The sequence below is a fragment of the Euprymna scolopes genome, chromosome 29 (assembly GCF_053919585.1).
Source record: "Euprymna scolopes isolate OS-2025 chromosome 29, ASM5391958v1, whole genome shotgun sequence".
NCBI classification, from domain to species: domain Eukaryota; kingdom Metazoa; phylum Mollusca; class Cephalopoda; order Sepiida; family Sepiolidae; genus Euprymna; species Euprymna scolopes.
Genome location: NC_136510.1, coordinates 114,455,061 through 114,470,708, shown reverse-complemented (window position 1 = coordinate 114,470,708; position 15,648 = coordinate 114,455,061). Strand labels below are relative to the sequence as shown.

General features: G+C 29.9%; 1 protein-coding gene across 1 annotated transcript; it reads left to right on the top strand.

The window, feature by feature from the left end:
- The first annotated feature begins 3,373 nt into the window (after positions 1 to 3,373).
- On the top strand, positions 3,374 to 15,298 carry LOC145252827 (uncharacterized). Its single transcript, XM_080112800.1, has 2 exons — positions 3,374 to 3,647; positions 13,584 to 15,298. The coding sequence occupies exon 2, from the start codon at positions 13,900 to 13,902 to the stop codon at positions 14,833 to 14,835; it is 936 nt and encodes a 311-aa protein (XP_079968926.1). The 5' UTR covers positions 3,374 to 3,647; positions 13,584 to 13,899; the 3' UTR covers positions 14,836 to 15,298.
- Positions 15,299 to 15,648: the final 350 nt, after the last annotated feature.

Sequence of the window (15,648 nt, the reverse complement as noted above, 5' to 3'; positions counted from 1 at the left end):
AGTTTTCCAGCAGTCGGGAAAACAAGATTCGTTGAGGCATTTATTGTAAAGTTTGGACAGAAGTGGAGCAACCTCGGCAGAGCATTTTTTTAATAGCACAGCCGGGATGAGATCTGGTCCACATGCTTTTGAGGTGTCTAGGTTTTTTATAATAGCATGTACCTGAGAAGGGGTGATTTTCAAATCGTCTAGTGTGGCGTCTGTTTGCAGAGGAAAATCAGGGAGTGAGTGGTGTACCGAGTTCAGTGTGGAGTTTGAGGCAAACCGACTGGCAAGCAGATTAGCCTTGTCAGTTGCCGTGCAAGCAACCTCATGATTGTTTGATAGTGGGGGAATAGTTGACTGTCCATTATTTACTACGCTGTTGTAGATTTTCCAAAAATCCCGGGTTTCTAATTTCTGTGCTTCGATGCGTTTTCTGGTGGTTTCAGAGTAATCTGTCTTAGCTGTCTCTATCACTCTCTTACAATTATTTCTAGCTTCTATAAACTTCTGTTTATTTGAGCTGGACTTATGTCGGTTGAATCTGCGGAACGCATGCTGCCTTTGACAAATGGCAGCTGCACAAGCAGAAGTAAACCATTGGGGAGAGTGGGGCTTGCTATAGAATTTCCGTGCGGGAACATGTGCTTCAATAGTAGTTTTGAACCATTCAGTAGTCTCATTTGCACACTGTTCCACTGGAAAAGTAAAGATATTTTGCCATGGGGCATCTCTGATGAGCTCCCTGATGGCTTCCCAATCAGCCTTTTTGTAATACCTCGTTGTTTTGAGTAGTGGATCTTCAGTTTTAGGGCGAGAATTTAGGCTGATTTCTACCATTATCACAGCGTGATCAGCATTCCCGAGTGGGCTGTGGGCATTTGTTGTACAGTCATTGGGAACCGTTATCAGAAACAGATCTAGAAGTGAGGCATGTTGATCTTGCTGGTCTGGGAAACGTGTCGGAAATGTAACCAATATAACAATGTAACAGATAGGGAATGGGATATAGAGAAGCTATGTGTTGCGCTACCAGCTACGTCTGTGTGATTAGAGAATCCTAGCCAGTTACATAACGTAAAAATACAGATTAATTTGTGGTCTAAAGTAACCATAAAGTTATATTTCAACATTTGATTATTGTTTTTAAGGACTGGGATTAAGTGATGACGTGTCAAGCAAAGAAATACAGTATTTCTATTCGTGCATCAATAGTTTATACCGAGTTACAGCTAATAGAATCTTGGACTTTCAACCATCTTTATTATCTTTGCATGCGCTTAAAGTTGGGCTAAATAACGTCTCTTCATTATACATGTTAATCCATTTAAGAATGTTAAAACTACATAGATAAAATTAACAATAATAATAATCTCAGCACTTGTGCATTTTAGATTTCCAGCACAATGTTTTTTTTGTTTTCCTTTTTGAAGAGTTTCACTCTGGACAAAGGGTGACAATCACAGAAAGTTTTTGAGCATGCTGAAAACGAATATCACATTTAAATTTTCTGCAGATAAGTAGTTTTCCGGATATTAAGCAATGTAATTTCTGATGTTATTGCTGGTGGCCATCTTGGTATGCGCGCTTGCATGTAGTTTCTCAGGGTTGGGTTTACACGCACGAGCGCACACTCACATACCAAGATGACCACTACCAATAACATAAAATGACATTGCTTAATGTAGCGACTACTACATATGGCTGGAACAAATCTCCAGTAGGAAACTTTCCATAGCAGTTACCGTTTTTAACGCCCATGCATATGAAGAATGTGCAAACACACAATGTTGTGAGGTGACCACCTGCACACATGAAGCAAAAGAACTATGTTACGTTTCCTTGCATAGAGATACAGCAAATTGGCTGGAACATTCGAGAACATCTCTATATAAAGAGTTTTCCATGAAAAAGCAAATCAGTTTTCCTTCCAACCACAGCACATGTTGACGGGAACTTGAGCCATAAAACATCCATCATATACTGTACGTGCACTAAAGACCAAAAAACTACCCATCATGGAAAGTTACCACATTCAATGAGGATTTAATTCTCCATTTTAAACAATTTTATTTCAAACTACTGTTCTCGCAAGATGAACACAAACACACGCTTTCACTCTCATGATTATGGACTGTTATCCTCTTAAAAATAATCACATTAATTCCAAGCTACAAATGACACTTTGGACTTAAAAATCAGTAATTTCAAACCTGTTGTCACTTTCACAAAATCCGCACCTTGCTAATCTTGCATTATAAACACTTTACACAAGAAAACATTATGTTGAAACAATTTAACCTAATATTCTCGACACGTAAATAAATGTGCTTTATTTCATGTTGATACAGTGATTTTGAGTTCTTTGTCGAGTGCCGTTATTTTACCGGAGTTATTTTTATTTTTGATTGTTATTCTTATATGGGAGGATGTGCCTTCTTGGAGAAAACCTTCTATTAATCAGCGATCACGTTAAATTTACCTTTTATGGTCTCGCGGATACCTTCCTACTTTTGACGTCAAGAAATTTCGGCACCTGCAACCACGGTCCTAAAAATTGATCCCGATTATGAATTGGTGGACACTGACTCACGCACTTACAGATTGGTGATCCATCCCCGTAATATCACATTGGCAACCCCGATTACAAAAGTAATATGCAACCTCTCTACACATTCCCAAACTTAATATTTGGAAAACTACTTATTTGCGGAAAATTTAAACGCGATATTCGTTTTCAGCATACCCGAAAACTTTCAAAGTCGTCATTCTAAAGGAAAATGTTACAATGGAAACCAGGTAAAAACTTACTTTTTTCTGTTGTGTTTACTGCAGTAGTGCACCACTGCACCAGTGCAGTGTATTTGTTTTGATTTACCAAAGTTTCACAAAATTTTAATAATATTCGTGATTCTCGCCGCTTACCTCCAGTGAAACTTTTCAGTGATGAAAGCAAAAACATCGATTGAAGATTTTTTAACAATATAATTAGCATTTTCGTATTATTTGGATTCTTCAGACTACTATTCTCATCTTTCATAACGTGTAATGTAACCTCCGACCTTTGTCGGATGTATCGACCTTCTTCAGGTGTATTCTGAAACAAACACTCAAAGTGTCAAGATGAGAATAATTGTCTGTAATAACACAAATTATACGAATTATTTAAAAAAAAAAACAAAAAAAAAACAATTAGCATTTTGTTTCTCCTAGAGAGACAGACAGACAGAACTCTTTTCCTCAGATGGATTAAAACGATTTCGTGATGAGGAACCGTCACCTCTTTACTCTACATTAACGCGACCAACAAAATATAAGAAATTATAACGTTATTTAATCATCTCATCATGATGTATTAGGTTTTTGTTTTTTACCTAAGCGGCTTTTTTATGTTGTTGTAAGCGACAAATTCCTCGCTGTTTGTTTTCAAAGAAAATAGTGTAAAGAGAGGTAGTTAATCGTTTTATTATTTACACTTTATGGATGGAGTAATTTTGATTTTCCCCGACGCCTTCTTTCTTTTTCGATATTCGTTCACTTTCAAAAAAAACAAAACAAAAAAAAAATCCTCGATAAAAAATATTGTGAAAAATCCTTTTTTTATTTATTATCCCATCTTTCTTTTTTTTTCTTTTTTTTTTTTTTACAAAAGAAAAACATCAAAAGTAAGTACAATATTCTCATCGTATTTTAAAGTTTTCAGCAAAAGTCCATTATAGTTAACAACGTAAAAAGCAATTAAAAAAAAAGACAACTATGCTAGAAATAACTGGTAAAGTTTGTCGAAAGTGGTCTTTTCGGGTTGTTTAAAAAAATGGAATGGAAATTTTAATTTCGTCTCATTTTAATCTTTTCTTTTCCAATTGCACATGCAACAAAGAAATCGAAAATAATCGCCAAAAAATATGTGCGCGATTGCGCGTACAACAATGGCTACCACTTTTAACATAAGGCGTTCGTTGTATTGATTAATATCTGGAAAATTACTTTGTGTAAACTTTTAATGTGATATTCGTTTTTAAAATACCCGAAAACCTATAATAGTCGTCATTTCAAAGGAATATGTTAAGGTGGAAACCAAGTAAAAATTTACTAAAAAAAAAGTAAATTCTTTCGGCGTTTTTTGTTTGTTTGTTAATAAAATTTACGTTTGCTGATTTTTATTTTCGATTTCTTTGGCGCATGCGCGATAAGACAGGTCGATTTTACACCTTTTTTTTTTTTTAATGTAAAATGTTGCAGCAGAGAAAGTTGTCTTTTTAAAATTTATATGTGAAATATTTTAGTATTTTGCAGTTTCAGTCCTAACAAGGAGTTTATTTATTTATTTAAATGAATTATAGAATAACTGATATGCTAAATATTCAAAAATATATAATCCCCCCCCCAATAAATATTCAAAAATATATAATTCCTCTCCCCAATAAATATTCAAAAATATATAATCCCCCCCAATCCCCCCCCAATAAAATTCCTGCAACGCTGCATTTTACTTTAGAATGTTTCTGTAATCAATAAAAAATATACAAATTTTAATTCTGTTTGGAAAAACAATTTTGACATAAAATATACAAATTTTAATTCTGTTTGGAAAAACAATTTTGACATAAAATATACAAATTTTAATTCTGTTTGGAAAAACAATTTTAACATAAAATATACAAATTTTAATTCTGTTTGGAAAAACAATTTTAACATAAAATATACAAATTTTAATTCTGTTTGGAAAAACAATTTTAACATAAAATATACAAATTTTAATTCTGTTTGGAAAAACAATTTTAACATAAAATATACAAATTTTAATTCTGTTTGGAAAAACAATTTTAACATAAAATATACAAATTTTAATTCTGTTTGGAAAAACAATTTTGACATAAAATATACAAATTTTAATTCTGTTTGGAAAAACAATTTTGACATAAAATATACAAATTTTAATTCTGTTTGGAAAAACAATTTTGACATAAAATATACAAATTTTAATTCTGTTTGGAAAAACAATTTTAACATAAAATATACAAATTTTAATTCTGTTTGGAAAAACAATTTTGACATAAAATATACAAATTTTAATTCTGTTTGGAAAAACAATTTTAACATAAAATATACAAATTTTAATTCTGTTTGGAAAAACAATTTTAACATAAAATATACAAATTTTAATTCTGTTTGGAAAAACAATTTTAACATAAAATATACAAATTTTAATTCTGTTTGGAAAAACAATTTTGACATAAAATATACAAATTTTAATTCTGTTTGGAAAAACAATTTTGACATAAAATATACAAATTTTAATTCTGTTTGGAAAAACAATTTTAACATAAAATATACAAATTTTAATTCTGTTTGGAAAAACAATTTTGACATAAAATATACAAATTTTAATTCTGTTTGGAAAAACAATTTTGACATAAAATATACAAATTTTAATTCTGTTTGGAAAAACAATTTTGACATAAAATATACAAATTTTAATTCTGTTTGGAAAAACAATTTTGACATAAAATATACAAATTTTAATTCTGTTTGGAAAAACAATTTTGACATAAAATATACAAATTTTAATTCTGTTTGGAAAAACAATTTTAACATAAAATATACAAATTTTAATTCTGTTTGGAAAAACAATTTTGACATAAAATATACAAATTTTAATTCTGTTTGGAAAAACAATTTTGACATAAAATATACAAATTTTAATTCTGTTTGGAAAAACAATTTTGACATAAAATATACAAATTTTAATTCTGTTTGGAAAAACAATTTTGACATAAAATATACAAATTTTAATTCTGTTTGGAAAAACAATTTTGACATAAAATATACAAATTTTAATTCTGTTTGGAAAAACAATTTTAACATAAAATATACAAATTTTAATTCTGTTTGGAAAAACAATTTTGACATAAAATATACAAATTTTAATTCTGTTTGGAAAAACAATTTTGACATAAAATATACAAATTTTAATTCTGTTTGGAAAAACAATTTTGACATAAAATATACAAGTTTTAATTCTGTTTGGAAAAACAATTTTGACATAAAATATACAAGTTTTAATTCTGTTTGGAAAAACAATTTTGACATAAAATATACAAGTTTTAATTCTGTTTGGAAAAACAATTTTAACATAAAATATACAAATTTTAATTCTGTTTGGAAAAACAATTTTGACATAAAATATACAAATTTTAATTCTGTTTGGAAAAACAATTTTGACATAAAATATACAAATTTTAATTCTGTTTGGAAAAACAATTTTAACATAAAATATACAAATTTTAATTCTGTTTGGAAAAACAATTTTGACATAAAATATACAAATTTTAATTCTGTTTGGAAAAACAATTTTGACATAAAATATACAAATTTTAATTCTGTTTGGAAAAACAATTTTAACATAAAATATACAAATTTTAATTCTGTTTGGAAAAACAATTTTAACATAAAATATACAAATTTTAATTCTGTTTGGAAAAACAATTTTGACATAAAATATACAAATTTTAATTCTGTTTGGAAAAACAATTTTAACATAAAATATACAAATTTTAATTCTGTTTGGAAAAACAATTTTGACATAAAATATACAAATTTTAATTCTGTTTGGAAAAACAATTTTGACATAAAATATACAAATTTTAATTCTGTTTGGAAAAACAATTTTGACATAAAATATACAAATTTTAATTCTGTTTGGAAAAACAATTTTAACATAAAATATACAAATTTTAATTCTGTTTGGAAAAACAATTTTAACATAAAATATACAAATTTTAATTCTGTTTGGAAAAACAATTTTAGCATAAAATACTGCACACATTGTTTACTATAAGTGAGTTCTTTACGTTTCTACAAAAACACTAAACAATTGCAAAGTAGAAAATATAACGATTTTTGCTTCAACTTAACAAAATTATCCCTATATGAACCCTTTGAAGCAAAAAATAGTCTCATTTCACAGCATACAACTTAAGCAAGTATATGTCAATGTCTTGCTTCGTCCATAGACTGATTGGCCGGCTTCAGATGTTAATTTTACGACCCTTTCCACTTTTTGTGAATGTGCAAGCAAACCTGGTAACTCTTGCCTTTTGCAACTCATCAATAATTCCTGAAGATCATCATCAGATAATCCTTCAGTAAATGCTGGCTCCGAAAAACTCCATTTTGGGAAAAGTATATCAAATTTATCCAACAGGAAGCTTAAAATTTATTCTCAAAATTTTTTAAGCGGTTTTTCACTGGTCCCCCCCCCACACCTGAAAAATAAAAGGGAAATCAATTTATTAAATTGACTTGAACAAATGCACAGTTGACGTTGGGCTTTGTGCAATTTCATTTAAATAATGCCTTAAAAGGAAGCTCATTCTAGTGTACCTATTTACTATGCCTCCCCACGGGACAGAGTTAGACACCAGGGTCGTTTTTTAACGTGGAGAAAAGGTACAAAAATAAAAATTGTCTCAGTCGTGAAGGATTTCTCCTCCACCGAAAGAGAACAAGAAATAGAAGTGCAGCATCTGAAGAACAGATACTACACTTTGATCTTGTCCCGAAGGCCAAGAAATTTTCCTATTAAGTTTATTCTCTAAAAAAAGACTTGCACCTAAATTTGATGAAACATCACTCCTGATTTTCATAGTAAGAAATTTTCATCAAGCTCAATACGACGGTTATCCCGTGGGTCATAGTTACCAAGGTAGAAAAAATACAACAGTAAAACAAGAAGCAAAAACTATCCTGAAAAAATGATTTATTGAGAAGAAAAAAGGTAAAAAAAAAAATAAGATGTAAAATGTTCACACACACCTGCAACTGTTAAATTTGTCCCTTTAATAAGGTTCAACAGACCTTGAGTAACTATAAAAAAACACATTAGAGAGAGTGCGGAATAGAAGAAGGAAAGAGAGATAGATCGAAAAAAGCACTTTTTACAATGGATGGCATTTTATCTTTTTATGTGTGGATAGAAATAAGTCAACAGAAGTTACTTCCCCTTAACCATCTTCAATATCTCTTTTTTGCGTTAGGGTAAATAAATTCAAGATAGTCCCTTGTAGATGAAAATAAAACCACAAATGTTCTTTTGATAATTCCCATAGTTTCATCTCTTCGGCAACTGAGTTTCCATCACCTTGCTCAGTGGAATTTACTTTCTTTCTTGTGCACACCGAAGTCGACTTTCCATTTGTAATCCGGCTAAACTTAGCCACGCAGCATTTCAACCTTATGTTAGACCATTAAAACAACTTCATTCCTAGAAGAAATATTCTGTCTTTTACCCTTCAGTGCACGAGTGTTACTGATTTTTATGTCTTTACTGATATGTCATTCTTCTCCGACTTGTTTATAGTCGAGTCATGACATCAGGATAAATCATAACCTTCGCTTGGTTGGCTTATCTCCAAATTGTCTTGATTTCCATCTGTTTTAAAGTCCAGTTAAGACTATTTCCAATTTTTACATCTTGTTTGACAAAGTTCACACGTCCCACACCAGTTGGACAGTGAATCCCCAACTGACAAAATATCACAAATCTTCAAAAAACAAGCAGGAACTTTCCAAACCAATCAGCAAGTGCAATTCAGTCATGTGATATAATCATCATCATCATCATCATCATCACATCAGAAATAGATATAAAGAGTAAGAAAAAAGAAGTGGAAATAGAGAGGAAGAAAGATTAAACAAGAATAAAATTCCAACACATCTAAAATGGCGCTCATTTATTTGCGTGTTTCTTTATTTCAGCCTTAAACAATAATAATAATAACAATAATAATAACAACAATAATAATAACAATAATAATAATAATAATAACAATAATAATAACAATAATAATAATAATAACAATAATAATAATAATAATAACAATAATAATAACAATAATAATAATAATAACAATAATAACAATAATAATAATAATAATAACAACAATAATAACAATAATAACAATAATAATAATAATAACAACAATAATAACAATAATAATAACAACAATAATAATAATAATAATAATGATAATAATAATAACAACAACAACAGCAACAACAATTTTCGGTTGTGGTGGTTTAAATTATGGTACTCTTCTATCATGAAGACCAAAACATCAAACAACACGGTGATTGAATAAAAATCATCACCATGTGTAAAAGTTTCTTTTCCGTATTGACATCTCAGAATATACGTGAAAAAATTCTTTTGGTACTTATGCACTTATTTTTACCATGTTGAAATAATGTTATTATTTAGAAACCCATTCTTAACATGGGGAGGAGGTGTTTTATTCTGTTTTTATTTTGTACTTTCGCCTAACAATTTAATAATAAAAATAGATATTGTAAAACTTTAATAAGTTTTTAATAACTTGAAAATACTAGTTTTTAAAAATAGCACGGTAACATAAGTGCATAAGCTTTTAGATGTATTTTTTTTTACTTTTATGAAATATGTTTATTTACTGTTCTGTATTTTTTAAAATAATTTTTTGGGATACATTTAATAATTCCAAAAATATAAATATTTTAACAGAAATTAATGAAATGTTTAATAGTTACAAAAATATAAATATTTAAAAAAAAAATAAATGATAACAGTTCCAAAATAAGTTAGAGTTCAAAATATCAAAACATGAATAATTCAATAATACAAATTCGGTAGATGATGTTTCCGAAAATATTTGCCGAAAAATTTCTTGTATGTGACTGTTGAAATTTGCAGAGGTTGTCCGTCTTATGTGACAGTTTAAGTGTTTTCAAATTCCTTTCAATTTTTCCTCAACTTAGTTTTCAAAAGTAATGTAAAAAATTTTCACATTCATTAGTTTGAAAAAAACAAACAAGAAAAAAGCAAATGTAAGCAATACCACATTTTTACTTTACATCAAATAAACTCAAATCAAGCATTATTGAAAAGAGCATAAAAAAACAAGGAAATAATATCTTTAGGTTTTTAAAATTGATCTATTAGAATTAGCATTACAAGCATATGCTGTATTTTCATGGACATCGGCAATATTACATACCTAATGTGCTTCAACAAGTCATATCTTTTTTATTTGTTGGTCAATTTTTAAAAAGATTACATTGATGGAAAGAGAATAAAATAAGCATTCCAATGATGTTAATTTATTTTTCTTTTATACATTCAATGTTTTTATGCTCCAAGTTAATGAAAAAATAGTAAAGAATGACGACAGCAAAAAGGGAAACTGTTTTTTCAATGTTTACATTTTATACGTTACATTTTACACATGTACGGGGTTAAATTTGATTGGATATGGCTAGAATATTACATGCTGAAATTTTACATGCTGAAATTTTACATGCTGAAATTTTACATGCTGAAATTTTACATGCTGAAATTTGACATGCTATATAAACATAGAAGTCCATCTCTACTGGAGTTTGATTTATGTTTTTACAGCCACAGGAAGCAAAGTTACGACCGAGCAAAGTTGACGAAGAATATTTCAAAATTGATAAGATATGTCATCCATTTTCATATAGATAATAGTTTCAGAATTATTTTCATGTATAATATGTAAATATTTAATAAATTTATGCGGAAATTTCTTTAAAATGTTATCTTTTATAGAAATTCAAATCCGCTTAACAGAAAAACAGCTAAGTGCTAATGTGCTGAGCTGACTGAAGTATTCTCTCAAAAATAGAAAGCTGTTTTGTCTGTTTTCGTCTTACTAAATAATTTTTTCAAGTTTTTCAAATTTGATTTGCAAACAATACTATTTTGTTGTTTTTAACGCTTTTAGTAAACATGTACTAAAAGCGTTAAAAACAACAAAGTGTACTAAGTAAGTGTACTCAAGGTAGAATTGTTTTTTAGTCATCAACAAAAAAAACAAACAAATATATAACAAATAAAAGGTATTTGTGGTCTTATTCTACCATGCTGAAATAATAACGTTATTATTTAGAAACCCATTCTTAACATGGAGAAGGAAGAGTGTTTTTTGTTAATTCTTCTGTACTTTCACCTAACAGTTAAATAAAAAAGATATCATGACTTTTGGTTTTAGATGCATGAAAAGTAACCAGCCACTCCTTTCCCCATTGTACCACATGCTCAAGATCAGAGGAGAGAGAATCAGAGAGAACTTGGTTGTTTACGGTCTTAGATGTGCTACCATAGGTAGTAGTGTGATCAGCATAAATGTCTACGAATGATGTAAGAATGTGATTTGGAAGATCATTAGTGTAGATCAGGAAGAGAGTTGGGCCCAGGATGGACCCCTGAGGAACTCCAGCATTAATACTGAGAGCTTCTGATTTCTGCCCATCAACCACTACTCTTATGAACCTATCAGAGAGAAATGATTTAATAATTGAGAAGACATTTCCAGCTATACCATAGCTGGAGATCTTGTGAAGTAAACCTTTATGCCATACTCTATCAAAAGCCGTTGATATGTCAAGAGCAATTGCCCTAGAAAGGTTGCCTCTGTCGAGAGATTTGCTAATCCTATGAGATATAACTGTAATATTATTAGAACTGGAGTTGTGACCATTCAAAATATCAAAAAATGCATGGTTCACTTAAGACAAATTAAGTCAGCCTATTCAAATGCATATAAGCTTGTGACTGAAAATGGTAGGAAATTTGCACAATTTATTGACTAACCCATCTTTAAAAAGCTGTATCTATTATGATGAAATTTTGAACATATAACACCATGAATGTTTAGATGACTGTATTTATGACCATCTAACTTGGTAACTTATAGACTAATTAGCATACAAATTAGCATATTTAAGTTTCATTTTAATGGCTGTAAGTAGAACCATCTTACAAACAGCTAAGAAAAAATAGTAGGTAAGGCTTTATCATCATGAAAAGTATTATTCTGATGGACCTTGTCACATCAGGAAAAATTCAAGATGGCCATTGGAAAATCCCAGATGGCCACCACAACATGGCTTAAAAAAAATCACAAAATATGGCTTATAGCATATCAAATGAAAGGAAATTTTGTACAGATTACAATTATGTTTTCAAGTACATTAAACTAGTTAGCATAAAAAAATAGCTGCAATATCTCTAACCTCTTTGAAGTTTCGACAATGATTTAAAAATAAAAAATGTTACAAAATACTGCTAGAAACCTACCCACTAAGTGTTGCTTTGACAATTATTGAGTGGGTTTCTAGCACTATTTTTATTTTTAAGTCATTGACAAGACTTCAAATATTTCAAGAAACATTGCGGCCATGTTTTCTTGTTCTCATGCAACACTCAACATTATTTGTTTTCCAAACTGAATAAACATTTACAATTAAAAATACTAAAAGTTTATCGAGGTAGGTAGAAGAATAACTAATCTTGCTTTTTGTAACATTTATTTCTTATATATTTGTTTTTACACCATTTTTTTCATATGTCTGTGAATTGGAAAACACACCCAATAAATGTTATCATAGGCAAGATAAGTTAGTCTTTTACTTAACTGGATAAGTTTTAACTCAATTAAAAGCGTTTTTTACTTAAATAAAAAAAGTGGTGTCGATTTGAATTAAAATTAAACAAAATCAGTTTTTTGAACAAAATAAAACAAAATTACAACGCTATATTTGTAATATTATTTTCAAGTTTTACAATATCCTTTTTTATTAAATTGTTAGGTGAAAGTACAGAATAGTTACAAAATACCCTTCCTCATGTTAAGAATCTGTTTCTAAATAATAATGTTATAACATAATTATGATTTTTTATTAAATTGTTAGGTGAAAGTACCGATGGTTACAAAACATATTCTTATCCACATGCTAAGAATGAGTTTCTAAATAAAGCATTTCAGAAGTTTGGGGGACTCTATTTTCGAGTTGCAGCCCCCCCCTTAAAAGTTTACCAAAATTTTGGAAATCAACCAATTTTAATGGAATTTTCACTATTAACTAGTAATGAGAGAATATAATATAAATATGTATAAAAGTGATAACATTTCTGGACGTTTCATTTGTTGTATTAAATATTTATACCCAGTTTAAAAATACTTTTCATTTATTTTTATACAAATAAAATTTTTATTCAATTTTTTTGTTTGAATTGAGTTTTTTTGGAAAAAAGTTTTTCCTACACTATAATAGAACATTACCAAAAATATTCTTTTTCTTTTCATAATCAAAAACTTATGTTCTAAAAATAAAAATAAAAAATGTGTACTTCATTACTGTAAGCCTCTTTGCAAACAGACGTTTTGTTGTGAATTTACATGACAGGATCGCATGTCACTCATGATGGAAGGCACTCAAAAAAAAATCAAACATTGAAACTTGCTATCATTTCTATCGATGCACACAAAAGTTCTTTACCGATTCTTTTCAAATTTAAAAGATATAAATATATTGGCTATTGCATACTGCTTGAACAAAGTTTCTATCTTGATTTATTTTTGTACTAGAAAGCCTCAACTTCAAGATGTTCTATCTTTTGACTGGAAAGTTGCATGTATTTTGTTCAAATTATGTGATAAAGACAATTCTTTTGTATTATTGTTTTAAAAATATGAAACATCATCAAACTACATAAATCTCTTAACACACGTGTGTTTATATTGTCTGTTCTTTATTTACAGGTCTAAAGGATTATCGATAAAGATGATTTCCACATTTTAAAATAAGGAAAAGAGATTTTAATTAGTTTTCCCTATTTCATGGACAATTAATTCATCAGAAAAATGGAAAATCAAGAGAAATCTTTTTCATGTGAAGAGTGTGGATAGAAATTTTCTCAAGAAATCTTTGTTGACAAAACACCAGCAAGAAAACTTAAATGCTATCCTCGGGTATCTAATATCTGTTGTTAATTTAATTTAATGTAGAAATCAACATGTCAGTTCAAGAGAAAGTTTTACTCATTTTCTGAAAAGTTAATTCAACGTGGAAAGCGACATGTCACTTCAAGAGAAATCATTTTCATGCGAAGAATGTGAATCGAAATTTTCTCAGAAATCTTTGTTGACAAAACACAAACAAATTCACCATGCAACGAAACCATATTCTTGTAAAGTTTGTGGATTTTCATTTCACCAAAGTTCTCACCTGAAAACACATGTGCGTGTACACACAGGCGAAAAACCATACGCATGTAAAAAATGCACAGCTGCATTTACACAAATTTCAAATTTAAAAGTTCACGCACGAATTCATTCAGGTCAAAAACCATTCGCGTGCAATGTTTGCGAGTCATCATTCACTGATAATTGGAAACTGACGACGCACATGAGAACTCACACCGGTGTGAAACCCTATGTTTGTGAAGTTTGCAAAGCATCGTTCTCCACACGTTTCACTCTGACAAATCATGTGCGCATTCACAGTGGGGAGCGTCCATATCATTGCACCATTTGTGGGATGACGTTTGCACAGAATGCGCATTTGAAGAACCACATGAACGTACACACAGGTGAGAAGCGGTTTTCCTGTACAATCTGCGGCTGTGCATTCGCGAACAATTCGAACCTGAAAAATCACGTTCGCACCCACACAGGTGAGCGTCCGTTTGAGTGCACCGAGTGCACATCAGCGTTCTCAACAAAATGCAACTTAAAAGATCACATGAGAATTCACACGGGTGAGCGTCCGTTTTCATGTACGTTTTGTGGCGCAGCTTTTGCTGCGAAATCAAACTTGAATGATCACATTCGAATTCACACAGGTGATCGTCCGTATCGTTGCGAGATTTGCAAATCTGCGTTCAGCGTGAATTCGTCGTTGAAAAGTCATTTGCGAATTCACACGGGTGAAAAACCGTTTCGTTGTAAAATTTGCACGTCTGCCTTTGCACAGAATTCGCATTTGAAAACCCACATGAAAGTTCATCGGTGAGAAAAAAACTATAGCGATGATGGCCTTAATGTGTAATGTAGTACAGCCTTTCTATAAATGGTCCTAATAAATGTAACATAGTCATTACATTTTAATACAGATGTTGTGTATCAAAGTTGCCCAAAGAAACAAAGGAAAGAAATTCAACACAAGTTTGTTTTTTTTTTCAGTTGAAAGAAAAATCATTTATTACTGGTCGTTTCCACTCCAAGCCACCTGACATATACATAACGATGATGTCCTTGACTCTTTATGACCTGAATTATGATGTTGATGATTAAAAAAATATTATTGTTAATTTTAGTTTAAAGGGTAATGATACTATGATTTTAAGACTTTTTCACTATAACGATCTTTTATTATGAAGTTCAATCGTTAAACTACCACTAAGATTTTTTGCATTTTATAAATTTCCTTGATTATTATCCATAGTGCTTGAATAAATTGTGTTTATGACAACAAACGAAATCCTCCACTCTCTGAGACAGATGGCGGCATATTGAAGGTAAGCAATGGATAGTTGCAATCTGGAGGTATTTGGCATCTAACCACATACTGGACTAATATGTACAAGGTGTGTTTGAATCAATTCCTACTTTGTTTATGCCATTATATTCATTTATTCATGACTGCACAAATTAGTTTAACTAGATCATAAGGGTTAATATGTAGTGTAGTACAGTCATTCTAATGGTTCCAATATATGTAGGTAGTCATTACTTTTTAACATGGACCTGACATTATTGCATAATAGTCTCAAAAAAAAAAAACAAAGGAAAGAAATTAATTTTTTTATAAGTTGAAAGAAGATGC